This window comes from Elgaria multicarinata, chromosome 6 (assembly GCF_023053635.1).
Source record: "Elgaria multicarinata webbii isolate HBS135686 ecotype San Diego chromosome 6, rElgMul1.1.pri, whole genome shotgun sequence".
Lineage (NCBI taxonomy): Eukaryota > Metazoa > Chordata > Lepidosauria > Squamata > Anguidae > Elgaria > Elgaria multicarinata.
Genome location: NC_086176.1, coordinates 95585905 through 95601412, shown reverse-complemented (window position 1 = coordinate 95601412; position 15508 = coordinate 95585905). Strand labels below are relative to the sequence as shown.

Genomic DNA, 15508 nt, shown 5'->3' with positions numbered 1-15508 from the left:
CTCAGAAATTCCAAGCGCCTGTACAGTGTCATGCTTATTCCCTTGGATGATGCCTATCTTTAATGTTCAAGCCCTTCTCCCCTTCCAGACCAGGCACTATTTTCTTTCCCTCCCACTTTGCTTCAAGCTGCTTCCTGAAATACTGCTGGAGGGTCATCTACAGGAGACAGGATCCGGGGAAAGCAAACGTCTTTCATCTAAAAGATTTCCACAACGCTCTTCCCCACTCATCCACTTTCCTTATGCTTTCCAAAGAGCCACTGAAGGAATCCTTCAACATTACACCGTTTTGCATGCTAGCAGGACTAATGCGTCACCCCTGCATTGTAGAGTCACACAGCAGATGGCATCCTTCACCTCTGTCAGCTGTAGTTCTGTCTCCATTTCCCTTCTTCTCCATTTCTCCTTGGCCACCCGCAAAGAACATGCTGTGCCAGCACCAGGCAGATGAGATCATCTCGGTTAGGTCCCCAAAGTGGAAGGAAGGCAAAATGACCTATCTGAGATCATCATAGCCAATGATGCCTTTGTCAATAACATACTGGGAAATTAAATCAGCCTGGTGCTCTCTCCTCAGGATGGATCTATCAGTCTGACCCACAAATTCCACAGTGGATCAGCTTTTTCCAAGTCTTGCAAACTTGCAGACGGTTGTTGTTGTTTTACTTTGCAGAATTGTATGCAAATTTGATCATACAAAAATACAAAATGGGGTGGGGGACCACATTGACCAAAAATGCAGATTTCCCCCAATAGGATGAATGTGGATTTAGGTGGGGGTGCACATTTTCACTTTTTTTTTTCATTTTGGGGGAAACTGACGGAAATTCACATTCGTGCTAATGCATGTTAACTAATGCAGGTTAGCACATCTGCGCAAGGAAATTATTATAAAAAACATCCAACTCTGTCAATGAGTGGACAAGGGAAGAAAGGACACCTCACCACCTGCGAAACACGGACAGAAGAGATTTAAAATCCCTACATCCCAACTTATGGGCAAGAACCAGAGTCAAGGGTGCAAAAGCACAATCGAAGGAAGGAGAAAGAAGGAGGACCTATGGGGATTTTCATTTTGGCATGACCCTGGCTAACTCAGGGCCAAATCACACATTACACTAAATGCATAGTGTGTAGTTGCGACTTGTACTTTGTTTTCCTCTAGTGTAACTGCACACCATCCTGATTGAGGTCAGGACCAATGCGCACAAAAAGGAAAGGATTCAACTTTCTCCTGCTCATTTTTGCCTAAAATTAAACCCTCCCGGCTTCAGGAGGGTTTTTAAAAAGTATCCATTGGAGTCAACGGAAACTCACTCACTCCCTTACTCTCTCTCTCTGTCTCTCTCTCTGTCTCTCTTTTAACAACCACCACCCCATGAGTGAATTTGGGGGGCATGGGGGGAGATTTAATCCACCCCTCCCAGAGCAATGCCGGTCCCAATCTGAATCAGGAACATGCACAACTATCAGGCTCAGCTCAGCTACATGCTATGTAGCTAACATGACATGTCGTTTGGCCTTCACTCACGGAGCTAAGCTGTTTTGAGGCCTTGGCATGTTTCTGGTCATTTCTCATTAAGAAGAAGAATTACCCAAGCTGGGTATGGTAGGTAATTAGGTACCACAAGCATTCATGAAGTTGGTACTCTCTGGTACTCACACATCCCATCATTCCCAGCTGATCCAACACATCCAATGGCTGCCAGCTTGGGGAAGCTGAGTTATATAGCCAGACTTATACTCATGTGTCTAAAACTGTGAAGACAGTCACAATATATTTTAAGCAGTGTGGCTGTTTCAGAAATTCCTTGCTGCATTCAATCCAAATGAATCAGAATCTGAGGTCAATTTCTGTAAAAACAATGGTTCTACAAGTTTGATGTGTGGCAAACTTTGCATCCACTTTCATCAACAACACAGAAACACCTTTTTCCTGGGATGTTTGATGCAATGTGTGAACCCAGAACTCAGGATTGTTAAGCAACATACAATCCAGACTTTTAAACCAAAAATGAACCCCGGGTTCAAACTGAAGTTGTTTGTCCCTCAACAACCCAGGGTTCTGGGTTCACATGTCACATCAAACAACCCAGGGACAGGGTATTCCTGGATTGTTGCTGAAAGCAGATGAAAAGGGGGGAGCAGTGAGAGTATGGGACACAGAGCACTTGCTTACTTCTGGTGGTCCTGCCAATTCATGGGTTATACAACCCATGAACTGGCATTATGTGCAAACTGGGTCAATGTGTTCATTATGTTGGGAGATGGAAAGAAGGCTGTACATATTATAAGGATCTGACTAGAGGGAAATGAGATGACTTCATAACATCAATTCATGTTACATACTGTATGATTTTATCTGTATGCCACTCTGAGATCCTAGTGATATAGGGCAGGATACAAATGTTTTAATTAATTAAATAAATAAATAAATACTGGAATAGAGACTTAAAACTGGTTCACACACAACATTATCTCATGGTTTATTTAAAACATGGTTTGTTTTCTCAGTCCCTCGGTAGTTTGTTTCCCCTTCCTTCACCTGCTCCCTCACTGAAGCCCAACTGCAGTACTACAATGTAAAGAGGCTGGGTTGTTATTTTTTACCACTCTTGTCTGCTGCCTGTGTAGCCAGGTGAAACAACCAATAAACAACCCACAATTCTGGGTTCAAATGTAACAACAACCCAATGGCTTCAACAACCCACAGTTCAAAACCCAACAACAAACTATGGTTCACCCATGGTTCTGGATTAACGCATAACAATAACCCACAATTCAACAAACCATGGTTAATTAAACCATGATTTGCTATTACTTACAAACAAGGTCTTAACTTTACCCCTATTCTTGGTGACTATGGTTTCTTTTGGGGACTGCGGGTGAGGATGGCAAGTTTCCTCCCCCCAAATGTTTTGCTTATTGCAAGTCCCATAGATCTTAATATGATCCATTTAGAATTAAGCTGATTTCTATCTGCATAGCCCTATCTCGTCATCTTCATAACCACATCCTGTGTTTTGCTTCTGGGTGATACTACAGTATGATGAAGAAATGAAATGAAATTCAGGAGATGACACAAATGCAAACACACTTAAATGAAGTACAGAGACCCAGTTAAAAAAAAATCTAAAATGTTATAATCAATAACTTTATGCAGGAAACTGAAGTTTATTAAAGATTTTAAAATATTTCAGATGAAAAATATTAAAGGTCACAAAGCCAACTTTTAATAATAACTCATTAGTCCCTGTAACACTAGTGGTATTTTTCCGAAGCATAATGTCTAGCAGAGTGTTGATTAATGCAGCAATCCTATGTGAATTTACTATATAAGAGAAAATCCCATTGAACTCAGTGGGGCTTACTTCCAAGTAGATATGTACATGAGTATTAAGATTGACATAACACTCAAGACAGATGGAATGTGAAGAAACTAACCTGTAAGTATAGTTCTATGTTAGTTATTCCTATTTACTATTTCCATAGCATTAGTACTGCACAACTGCTTTACTGTCTGCAACTTGTTCATCCCCATGACAACCTTGTGTGAGAGATAATTAATAATCACAGAGCAATACTTAGCTTTTTAAACAAATCAAACAAAAAAATTCCTGACACTAAAATTAAATTGCTGCATTTCATCAGGCTGGGCTCCTCCCCTGGCCGCGCACCTTGGCTGGCCTCCTCAAGCAGGGAAGTGTTTCCAAGATGGCACCTGGCATGGATATTCCATGCAGGGGGCTTGCTCGAGGTGGCATTGCTTTGTCCAAAATGGCGCTGCCGAAGACCGACTGCTCTTGGAGGTCTGCCCACCATCTGTCCCATTCACACCGAAGAGGTACGTTTTAGCCCCAGGACAGACTGTAACAGATAAGGTTAAGGTCCAGAAGGGGTAAGGAAAGGGAGAAACCATGTCTGCAATCATGGGTGCAAAAATGCAGCAAACTAACTGGGTTTGTAGCATGCATGTGCATGCGTAAGGCCTGTTCAGGTGGCCAACTGAACATGCCTACCCTGGAAGCAGAACCTGCCATGACAGACCTGCTCCCCAGGGGACCGGTTGCACCAGTCATGTCATCTGAATAGGCTAAGGCCACTTTCCTCCAACCTGGCACTGTCCATATGTTTTGGATTTCAACTCCCATCACCCCAAACCAGCATGGATAATGTTCCAAAACATCTGGAGAGCACCAGATGTTTTGGAACATTACATGGTAAAGGCTGTGAGAAGGGATGATAAGAGTTGGCATGCTAACTGACAGGGTGACCAGGTATCCTCTTTTACAGTGGACAGCCTGTTTAATTGCAGTTGAAAGATAATGAACCCTAAGAACTGTTGCCATCAACAGTTAACAGCTGGGCAGTAGGCTGAACTGGCAGGTACACAGGCCACCTGGTCACAGCTGCCCACAGTGTGATGAGATGTACTGCATTTTTATTTAAATTACAATAATTCTTTCTAAATTTGCATTATACAAAGACATAAGGATTGCTGTGGCGATATCCACCTTTCTGTCCCTAAGGTATGTCTGGTGTTTGTATGTCTAGTGAGTGCAGAATGTTTGATTGAGTGGTTGTGTCTGGTGATGCAGTGAGAGAGGGGGGAGGAGTATAAATAGGTTGGCTGAGGAGATTGAGTTGGAGTTTTGTTTGTTTGGTGGGAGGTTTGGTTTTAGTCTAGGAGTTTTAGTCTAGCTTGTGCTTCGTGAGAGTGTTTGGTGTGAGGAGTGAGAATTTTAAGGGTCTTGGGGTTGTTATTTTGAATATAAAAACATGCAGGTTTGATTTAAATTGAAATACTAAAGATTTGTTAAATTTCAATAAACTTTACTTTGTGTTCTGTTACCACAAACCATGTGTCAGCTTGGAGTGATTACCTGCTATATTACACAGTGTAAAAAACATCTAAAAATGCACCTGCTGTTCCGTACCTCAGTAATAGAACCTATTTGCCAAAACCTTTTACCTTGTTCCCTCACATATAGGGGAGAAGTTGTGTTGTTTTTACCCTTTCCTCAGGCTTTTCAAGAGGTAGCACTTGGCTTAAGAAGGGTGTGCTAGGCCAGGCCCTCTGTATAAGGTCGGTGTCGTCGCAATCGCCTTCTGCCGTACAAACCACCCCACACACTCAAGTCTTCTGGGAAGAATTTACTTCAGTCAGTGAAAACTAGGCTGACAACCATTATCCAGAGGACCTTCTCTTCTGCCACTCCCAGACTGTGGAATGGCCTGCCGGGAGAGATCCACCAACTCAACAGTCTTTCTGAATTTAAAAACCCTACAAAGACTGTTCCCTTCCGGTAGGGTTACCCAGTCAAATTTTAACATGCCTGGCTGTTATTTTAATAATGTAGTAGTTTTATATGTTTTTAATCAGTTTTATATATTTTTTTATGTTGTTCCTCGCCTCAATCCAGAGGGAGAGGCAGGTAAGAAATAAAATTATTATTATTATTATTATTATTATTATTATTATTATTATTATTATTCTAAAGTGAATTGATCATATTTATACAAGAGAAGGGAGCAGCGAAACTCAGCCCTGTAACCTTTTGCAAAGATACAATTCATTTCAAATGAGATCTGTCCTTGGATAACTTTCGGTTGGATCGTACCCAAAGTGAAGACCCAAGATAATAGAATTTAGGCCCTCTAACCAATAAAGTTGCATGAGTCACAATCTATGGTGTTTAGCTTGTATTTAACCTGGCTCATGCCAATTAACTAAACACAGTATGCACAAGAATAAGCCCCAATGTGTTTTATTCTCCCATAATGTGGTTTAAGGTTGGGCATAGCTAACATTGGAATAATGGGATCATAATACCTTAAACCCAAATACTTTCCTGGTTTATGGATTGCAGCCCTAGCCTAACACAAAGGCTATTGCACAGCAAGGTGAATGATTATCGTCAGATTATCTTGGCCTTTGCTAAAGCCGCTGAAATTAATGTGTCATTAGAGGCAGAACACCGCCTGTAAGCCTTGGATACGATTTCACCCACAGTTCTTATTTTAACATACATTCCTTTGGAATAAAAAAAGCCGTCCTGTTCCAAAACAAACACTGAAACAAAATAGGTTATACTGGTTAGAGTTAAGCCTCTGAATACCAGGGGAACATGGGGAGAGGGTGCTACTGAACTCGCCTCCTGCTTGCAAGGGTTCTGGTTGGCCGCTGTTATCAAGCAAGATTCACCTTAGGTTCTTAAGAGGAAAAACCCTACTGGATCATACCAAAGGCAGCCCTCAAATTATTGGTGGCTGGACAGAGGGTTCTGGCCCCTTGCCTACTGTGATTGCTCCCTTAGCTACTATTTTTAAAAAGCCAAATGAGGGCATGATTTGCGTAAAATTGAGAGGAGTGAGGTTGGGATGGGGCTTGTAGATTCCATTACCTTTCCTATCCACCCATCATTTTGAGTACCAATCAAAGGTCCACCTAGTCCCAGGGGTGCAGAACCCCTTTCAGCCCTGAGGGCTGAATTCCATTCCAAAGAACTTTCGGGAACCACATCCCAGTGGTGGGCAGAGGCTGAAGGCAAAATGGGCTGGGCCCAAAAGTACAAAATACCATAAAATTCCAGTCTATTTTAGGTGAAAGCTCTTATTGCCAGTGTCAGAGGCTTAGAAGAGGCCTTTCAACCTCATAGAACGGGGCAGGGGGGGGACTACACAAAATCCAGGACACCATCAAACAATTAAGGGAACCTCAGAGGGCCAAATTAGAATCGAGGCAGGGGAGACGACTGGATTTGGCTCCAAGGCCTGAGTTTCTGCACCAATCATGAGTGGATCCTGGTGGCTCTGATGTGGGGCAAGGAATATAATCTGGGCTTCAGTCAGAACTCCAAAGGAGCTCTCCATGGTGGCTGGCTTCTTTAGGGTTCTGACCGGTTGTGACTGAATCAGGGACGTATTCACCACCCCACTGACATCAGAGCCACCAGCCTCCACTGCCCCTGCTCTAGTCCAGCATCCGACTTTCCACTGTGGCTAATAGGATGTCCCTGGGATACCCATAAGTGGGGCATGAAGACAATAACCCTGCTCATTTGTGCTCCCCGGAAACTGGCATTCTGTTCCTTTTTCCTTTTCACGATTTGTTTTCTGTTTTTTGGGTTTTTTTTTTTTAACATTCACATAAAAAGGGGGAAAGAGTGGGACTATTAGATGGCACTTCAGGCTCTATGGCTAGCAAAACTGTGGTTCTCTGGGGTTAGCACTAACCTCAAGCTGTGCTATCGCAAACAACACTTTAAGCCACAGTTAAAGCCACCAACCCTGCTGCAGATGGTCCAACTGGAGTTAGCGTGTGAGCAGGGTTTAGCAAAACGCATCATACAAGACACCTTAAACCCTGCTGCTTAACCAAAAGCCTTAACCATCAGAGTTTAAGGTGTCTTATGAACAGGCTCATTAATTAATTAATTAATTAATTAATAACTGTAGCAAATCCTAACAGATGTTGGTCCATAAAAGAGGGAACCATTTTATTTTGTATCACTTAATGAGTGATTCAGTGAAATCTTTTCTCAATTCGCTTCCAAACACGAAGCACTAATAACACTTTTTTTAGGAGCTCCATTATGATGCAAACCTGGGGCAGAGTGGGGGCAAATGGTTGCCAGATATCAGCAATGGGTGTGCCAAACAGGGCTGTAATATAACGTTCAGAGGGTCAGCGATGTTAAATTATGGGGAGGGGCGCCAGCATAAAGGTATCATGAGGCATCTGAAATTTTGGTGACAGATGTATTTCGGTAGAAGCTTTGGTGGACTGTTAACCTCAGTTGGCATATATATTTATACACATTCACAAATGGGTATAGAGAAACATTGTATACACTGTTGGATAAAGTGGCCATAAATACAAGAGGAATATAAGATTAATATAGGGAACCTTGTGTGCATATACTCTGTGTGTGTCTGTGAGTGCGGGCAACTATAGAAAATGTGCTTCAAGATCTGTTGTTGTGGTCTCAGGTAAACAAATGCTTATTCTATAGTAAACCTGTTAGTCTTAAAGTTGCCTCTGAGTCAGGACTCTTCAATATAAGAAAGCAGAGTAGGTATTTACAGTTGAAGCAGTGGGTTGCTGGACCCTAAGTCCTCTTCCTAAGGGGACTCATTAAGAAGTCTTTATCCTTGTGGATCTGTGCACCTGTATCAAAGTCTGGCCTGTCCCAAGACTGAAACCCATTCAAGCCCTTGTGCTACGGAGCCCTCAGTGCACAGTGGGGGTCTACAGTAGACATTATCATAACATTATAGAGTTGGAAGGGACGTCAAAGGTTGTCTTGTCCAACCCCCTGCCAATGCAAGAAGTCTGCTATTACAGCATCCCTGATAGGTAGACACCCAGCCTCTGTTTAGTAACCTCTAATGAAGGCGTGACCAGCACCTTTTGAAGCTCTCTGGTCCCTGTCAAGCAACAAATTCCATCAGAAAGTTCTTCCTGAAGCATGTTTGTATGTATGTGCATTGTCTTTTTATTGGTAAAGAAATGCAAACCGTCTGTGGATTCATTTTAAATAACCCATCCATCTACCTTCCAAACATTTCATTGAAACCCCTTGTAGTTTTTATCCATTGGTTTGTGTCCCATCTAGGATGCAACAGAAAGCAAATGCATTCCACCATCTGTGTGGCATCTTTTCAAATATGTGAAGACTGCCAACTTTTCATTTCACCTCTTCATTGTCTGTCTTCCCCCAGGCTAAACATACCTAACTCTTTCAAAATGTTCTTGTTGGACTTGGTCTCCAGTCCAGGGGTAAGGGGCTATCTCTGGCCTGTGTCTCTCCTACATGTCTCCTTGATCATATCTAGCACAAGGAATGTGTGGTACTATCGTTGTCAGCATTTTCCTGTCCCCTCCAAGCATCAGTGACTGGACTGGACAAGAGTTTCATGGTGCTTCCAAAACCTGCAAAGCCTGTTTGACTAGAGCACGGGCAAACAAACGGGAACATACTTTGCAGGAAATAAAAAGGAATCCTTGGGCATCTTAAGCCATAATCCTGTGTATGTTTAGCATAGTGCTGTGCCAAAAATTTCTTCCATGAAAATGTCAACGCTTCTCATTCACTTTGATAGAAAACAAATTGCTTTTGAAAAGGAAGTCCAAGGAATAGAAATTTCGGAGAAATGCTCTTGGGTTTGCTTCATGGTTCTTGTACTTAACTTACTTATGAGATAGCTGTGGAGTGTGCGTCAGTATCCTGTTCTTTCATTGTACAATCATATATCTCACAGAGTGCAGCCTCCTTGACTTCCTGCACTTCCTGCCCAGAGGAAAGACATCATGAATTCACCCCTTCCATAGGGCCTTTTCTCATCAGGAAGTGCAGGCAATTCGAAAGCAATGGTGAGATGTGTAATAGGAAAAAAAAATACAGACCGTGCCCTCAGCCACCTCAAAGCAATTAGGTAAGGTCAAAAACACCACCAACACACATTCAAAATTATAAAAATGCCCTGAGAATGAGGCAGAAAAATGGAAGCCTCTTTCATGGTGGAAGAAAACTTTCAGGAAATTGGAGGTTGGATTTTGGCACAGAATTAGCTCCATCCTTTTCCTGAAGATGGATGCAAGATCCCTCCCCCTCCAAAATCACACCTGTTGCAGGACCTTTGGAGGCAGGGGCGGGGGGGGGGGGCAGGGAGCCAGGACTTGCATTAGATGCAATATGTATCCAAAATCACCGCTCAGAAATGTAACACTTGGAAGACCCTGGGGAAGGTGTTGAGACCTGAAGAATGACAACTACAGCTGAGCCAAAATTGCTCAGAAGATTTCTTTTTCTCAGAAAATTTCTGAGATTTTTAACATTATTTTTGGCATTCCTTCCGCTCAATGCCCTGGAGTGATGCTAGGTTTATGGGGCATTGTGGAGAATGCAAAATGAGGGCCAGGCTACCAACACAGTTGATGCTGTTGCTAGATGCATTGGCAGCGCAACCCCACCTCCCCACAAAAAAAAAAAAAAAAAAAAAAAAACCACCTTAGGGGAAAAAGAAGAAGTTGTTCTACAACCTTTGCCAATGGTTGCCAATGCCTACCTGGGTGAAATTGTTAGAGAATTTCACTTTCCCGTGGAGAAATGCGGTGAATTTCCCCTGCAATTTCTCCACCCACAAACTGGGTGAAGAATTTCGAGAGTCCACTTGCACACAGCTCTAGTTTAGCTATGCTGGCTGTGGAATGTTGAGAGTTGTAGGAGTTTTTTTCTATCTAAACATGCACAGGGTTGCATGTTTAAGGCCTAACTCATCTGTGTGACATAAGCTTCCACATGCTGGCATCCATTTCATCAAGGCAGGAAGCATTATCCTCTGTTGGCTGTGGGGGTGGGGTGTCAAATGGGGGTGTCAAATCGCAATGAAATGCAAAAACAAAAACTACCCCCCCCCAAAAATGTTATCCCCTGTGATCATTCAATTAAAGCTTAAAGTGTTAATCCTATGTGTATTTACCTGGGTTTCAGCTGCTGCTGAATTCAACAGGACTTATTTCTGAGTCAACATGAGGACTGTGATGCAAATGTATGCAAAGTCAGCAGAGCCAACTATTCACAACCTGTAATCATCACCCTTACATTGCTAAGTTAATTCCACAGGAAATAGTGCTTCCGGGTCCCACCACCACACACACACACACACACACACACACACACACACACTTCAATTTCTCAAAACAACAACCATTGTCTGCCTCTACTTTACCACCTGCTGGAATCTTCACTTGTGAATCTTCACAAACTAGTTAAGGCAAAGGAAGTAAGATTTTTGCAAAATTGGGAATCTCTTACACCGATCTTCCCCAACCTGGTGCCCTCCAGATGTGTCAGACTACAACTGCCATCATTCCAATTCTGCTGGTATGATATGGGAGTTGTAGTCCAATGCATTTGGAAAGCATCTAGTTGGAGGTTGGGGTTGCATTTGGCATAGTGGTTGGATTATTGCCCTAGGCCAGGGGAGACTCAGTTTCAAATCCCCACTCACCCAGAAAACGCATCTGAGGATAAAACCAGGGGTGGGGTGGGGCGAGAATCACGTGTACAGCCTTAAATCCCTTGGAAGAATAGTGGAATATAAAAGTAACGATTAAAAAAAAGGGCTCAAATTTGATTTTTTAATATATCTCAAGACTTTTGTCTTTTCCCTGGCAGTTAACAACATATGCTGAGTTTGTTTGCCTTTGACCCCAGAATAGTTATTTTTAAATTGTTGTTTTTATGTTCTCGATGGTTTTAAATTTTGTATACTTGCTTTTAATGTTCACTGTTTTAAACTTCTGTAAACCGCCCAGAGAGCTTCGGCTGTGAGGCAGTATATAAATGTAATAAAATAAATAAATAAATATTCATAAGGTGGAAATTACGCTTAGCATCTAACGTTAGCCCTTCTTAGAAGAGACCCATTAAATGAACGGGACTTCGGCATGACTAACCTAACTCCCATTCATTTCACTTAGGCATGACGTAGGTTAGGCATGACGGACTTGACTTGGGTGAGGCTTGACTATCCTAAGTCCCATTCATTTCAATGGGTCTACCCTTAAGTAGGACCACCCTACGCTTTGTGGCTTTCAGCCACGGAGAGATGGGCGGGATCGTTTCAGAATGTCGCAAAGGAGGCAGTCTGGGTGAATTCTACTCCGCACCGGGGGAAGATCAATTCTCCTAAGCGCCCACCGCCACCTCCTAAAGCATCGAACCCCTTCTCCCGGGAGGGGGGGAATTCATAAGACTTTCTCCCCCCTTTCTTTTGCGGGGGACGGGGTGGGGTGGGGGACTCGAAACAAATCTTCTCAAGGTGACTTGAGCTCCCTGGAAGGAGACCCAGGGCTCGTCCACGCCCGGATGCTGCTTGCGTAGCCTTTCCAGCCGCCCAGACAAACGGGGGCGCGGGAGGGGAGCAAACGCGTTACCTGGGGTGCTGCTGCTGCTGCTGACATCCGAGAAACGCAAAGCGGTTAGGAATAGAACGAGCGGGACCAGGCGCGCCTCCGCGAAGCTCATGTTGCTGCTGCTGCTGCCGCTGCTGCCGGGGCGAGCCTGCAATCGCTCCGCAATGGGCTTCGGCACCTTCCTCCGCAGCGCCCCTACTGGCGACTCGCAGCTCCAGCAACAGGCGCTCTCTCCGTCTCTGAAACTCCCGTTGCCCTGACGCTGCTGGACTAATAACAGGATCCTGACGTCAAAAGAAGCCAGTCCGCAGCAGCACCAGCGAATCGTTCGCCCCGTTGGGCCCTTGAGCCGCAGAGGGAGGGGAAAACAAACGGGTCTTCCCCTTCTCCAGTTGTTTAGGACCCCACCGCCTTTCCCTGAAGCAAAAAAATGAACGGTGGGGTTTTTCCACCCAGGGTCCCCAGATTCTGTCGCTGGCATCCCCAGATCAAAAGAATCAGGGAATAGGTGATGGAGGGGGTGGGGCTGACAGGCAGCCTTGCCCAGCCTCCAGGTTAGACTACTACAGTGCACTCTACGTGGGACTGCCTTTGAAGATTGCACAAAATGCTGCTGCCAGATCAATAGCAGAGTCTGGAAAGGCTGAACTGAACATCTGTCACTGATTCTGGCTTGCTTGCATTGGCTGCCAGTAGGCTTCCAAGCTCAAATCCAGATGCTTGTTTTGACCTAGAAAACTTTACATGGCTCAGGACTGCAATACTTGATAAAGCGCCTCTCTTAGAATGAACTTACCTGTATACTATGCTCATCATCTGAAGCCCTTCTCCAAGTGCATCCTCCAAGTGAAGTTCAGAGGAGGACACCAAGGAAGAGGCCTTCTTGGTGATAGCCTCCCTGATTGTGGAATGCCCTCCACATTGAGGTCTGCCAGGCACCAACATGGTAATCTTTTTGGCACCACGTTAAGACTTTCCTCATCTTCCAGGCATTTGCCATATACTGGAGGGTGTTTTTTGTTTAGTTTGGTTTTTAAATATGTTGTTTTATGAGGTCACATTATCTTATTTTTTTAAATCTGTTTTAAATTAGCTTTAAATCTTGCATGTTAACGATTTTATGTTTTTGTTATGTTGTATTTTTTTAGATTTATTTCTGTGAACCACTCTGAGAGCCTTGGCTATTGGAAGGGATAGCAATGAAATAAATGAATGAATGAATGGGTGACCTTCAGATGTGTTTGACTATAGTCTCTATCATCCCCAGCCAGGGATGATGGGGTTTTTAGTCCAATACATCAGGAAGGCACTAGGTTGTGCAAGGTTCAAGTAGACAATACTGGGATATTTCGGCAAATAATCTGCCCAGATATAAGGCAGTTTCCTATGTTGCTATTCTGTGCATGCTTATTTGTAATTAAGTCATCTTGTGCCTGGGGTGACCCTTTATGAACTTCCTAAAAAGAGGAAATGCATCAAACCCCCCCCCAAAAAAGAACAGCAATTTTGCATAACATTTGCATGATATTTGCATGTGCTAATTTATACATTGATGCAAATTTTGAAATAATTGCTATTTAAATAGAAGTACAGTACATCTTATCATAGTGTTGAAGATAAGAACATAAGAAGAGTCATGCTGAATCAGACCAAGGGTCTATCTAATCCAGCATTTGTTCACCCTCACCCAGTGGCCAAACAACTGTGGACCAGAAACCCACAAGCAGGACACGGGTACAACAACATCCTCCTAACCATGTTTCCCAGCAACTAGTCTGCATAGACTCACTGCCTATCCTACTGGAGGTAGCACATAGCTATCAGGACTAGTAGCCAAGTACTGTTGATGGCCAACAGTACTTCTGGTTCTTTATCTTTAAACAAGATTTGGACAAGACAGCCCTTCAAAGAGAAGGTGCCTTCAAACAGAGGACAGACCTCTGGCAGCCCTTTTAACTGAGGACTGCCCTCAGTAAAAGAGGACACAAGGACACCATACATGCCCAATGTGGGCCTTGCTCCCTCGTAAATCTGTTTAGGAATGAATGAATGGGCCCACAGAAGGTGAGCGGAAACAAAGATCTAAATAAAACCATCCCAGGTTCATTAAGGGTGTTGTTCATTGTGAGGCACCATCTGTTCAACAGCAGCCTTTGCCTGCTTTCTTTTCATAGAATCTTTGCGTGGGGAATCATCTGTCCCATCCTCTTCATCGTGCCTGGGTCCATCTCCAGCTGAGTGCCTCCTCCCTCCTGCTACCAACTATTGCTGCCTAGGCCATCAGTGGAAGAGGAAGCAGCAGCCAGGCACCTCTCCATCATGCCTTGATCTGTATGAGACCATTAAAGGGAGAGGGAAAGGAAGCAGCTGGTGAACTTTGCAACTAAGAATCTAGTGCCTGAATTTGTTTTGTTTTTCCCTCCTCCCTCCCAATGTCCTTTCCTTTTGTGTCATGTCTTTTTAGATTGTAAGCCTGTGGGCAGGGACTGTCTTAAGAAATATTTTTGTAAGCCGCCTTGAGAGCCTTTTTGGATAAAGGGTGGGATAAAAGTGCTAAAATAAATAAATAAATATAAATCCTTTGCTGCACCAACACCATGAAACATCTTGCCCCATGGAGTTCAGGTAGCCCATTCTTTGGCTGGCTTTCAATGGTCATTGAAGGCTTTTTCAGTAATGGTTGTGTTTTATCTGTGGTATCTGATTCTGTGTTTTTATCAAATCTACTGTTTGTTTTTATATCTTATTCTACTAGAAGGGCGGGATTGAAATTTCTGTATAAATGAAATAAACACATACATTTTATCTGAACAAGTGTTGTTTATTATTGCATTTATATCCTGCCTTTTTTTCCTCCAAGGAACCCAAGACGACATACATAATCCTCCTCTCCATTTTATCCTCACAACAATGACCCTGTGAGGTAGGTTGGGCTGAGAGTCTGTGACTGGCCCAAAGTCACCCAGTAGGTTTCCATGGTTGAGTGAGGACTAGAACCTGGATCTCCTGACTCCCAGTCCAGCACTTTAGCCACTACACCACACTGGCTCATTAATTAATGGGCATGTAATTTCCCAGATCGTCCCTGATCACAACCTGGAATTACATTGGAAAAGATGTTGATTTTACTGACAAGTTGCATATCATTGTCAGAAGACTGACAGTGGCAATGTTCTAGTTCTTAAGAATCCTCTCCAAAAGTAACAACAGACAGAAAGATGGACTTTCTTCTGGATGTCAAAACCCTCACAAGACTTAAAAAGAGCTCACCAGGATTAAACTATGACACCTGTTTTAAGTCCTGAACATGCTTGTCTCTTGAGCATGTGCGGAATGATTTAACTCCCCCTACAAGGCAATTCTTGCCTTACCCCTTAATTTAGATTCATAACACAGTACTTTCAAGTTAAGGCAACTGGTTTTGTTTTGGTTTTGTTTTGTTTGTTTTTAATATGTAAACTAAGATGTGATAAACCAGTGTTCAAAATATATGTAAAATACAGATTCAGGATGATGGAGTTGATGGGGATTCTCTGTTAGGTGTAGACCAGGGTTTGGTGCTATGCTATGCATTCTACAAAATAG

The 15508-nt window shown here is 43.3% G+C and overlaps 1 protein-coding gene across 1 annotated transcript in view; it reads right to left on the bottom strand.

Moving 5' to 3' along the window:
- Positions 1–12179, bottom strand: part of EMB (embigin) — a 41131-nt gene extending 28952 nt beyond the window's left edge. The window contains exon 1 of the mRNA XM_063128087.1: positions 11945–12179. Within this exon, the coding sequence (XP_062984157.1) occupies positions 11945–12035 (91 nt within the window). The 5' untranslated portion in view covers positions 12036–12179. The remainder of the gene's footprint in view (positions 1–11944) is intronic.
- Between the last annotated feature and the right edge of the window lie 3329 nt (positions 12180–15508).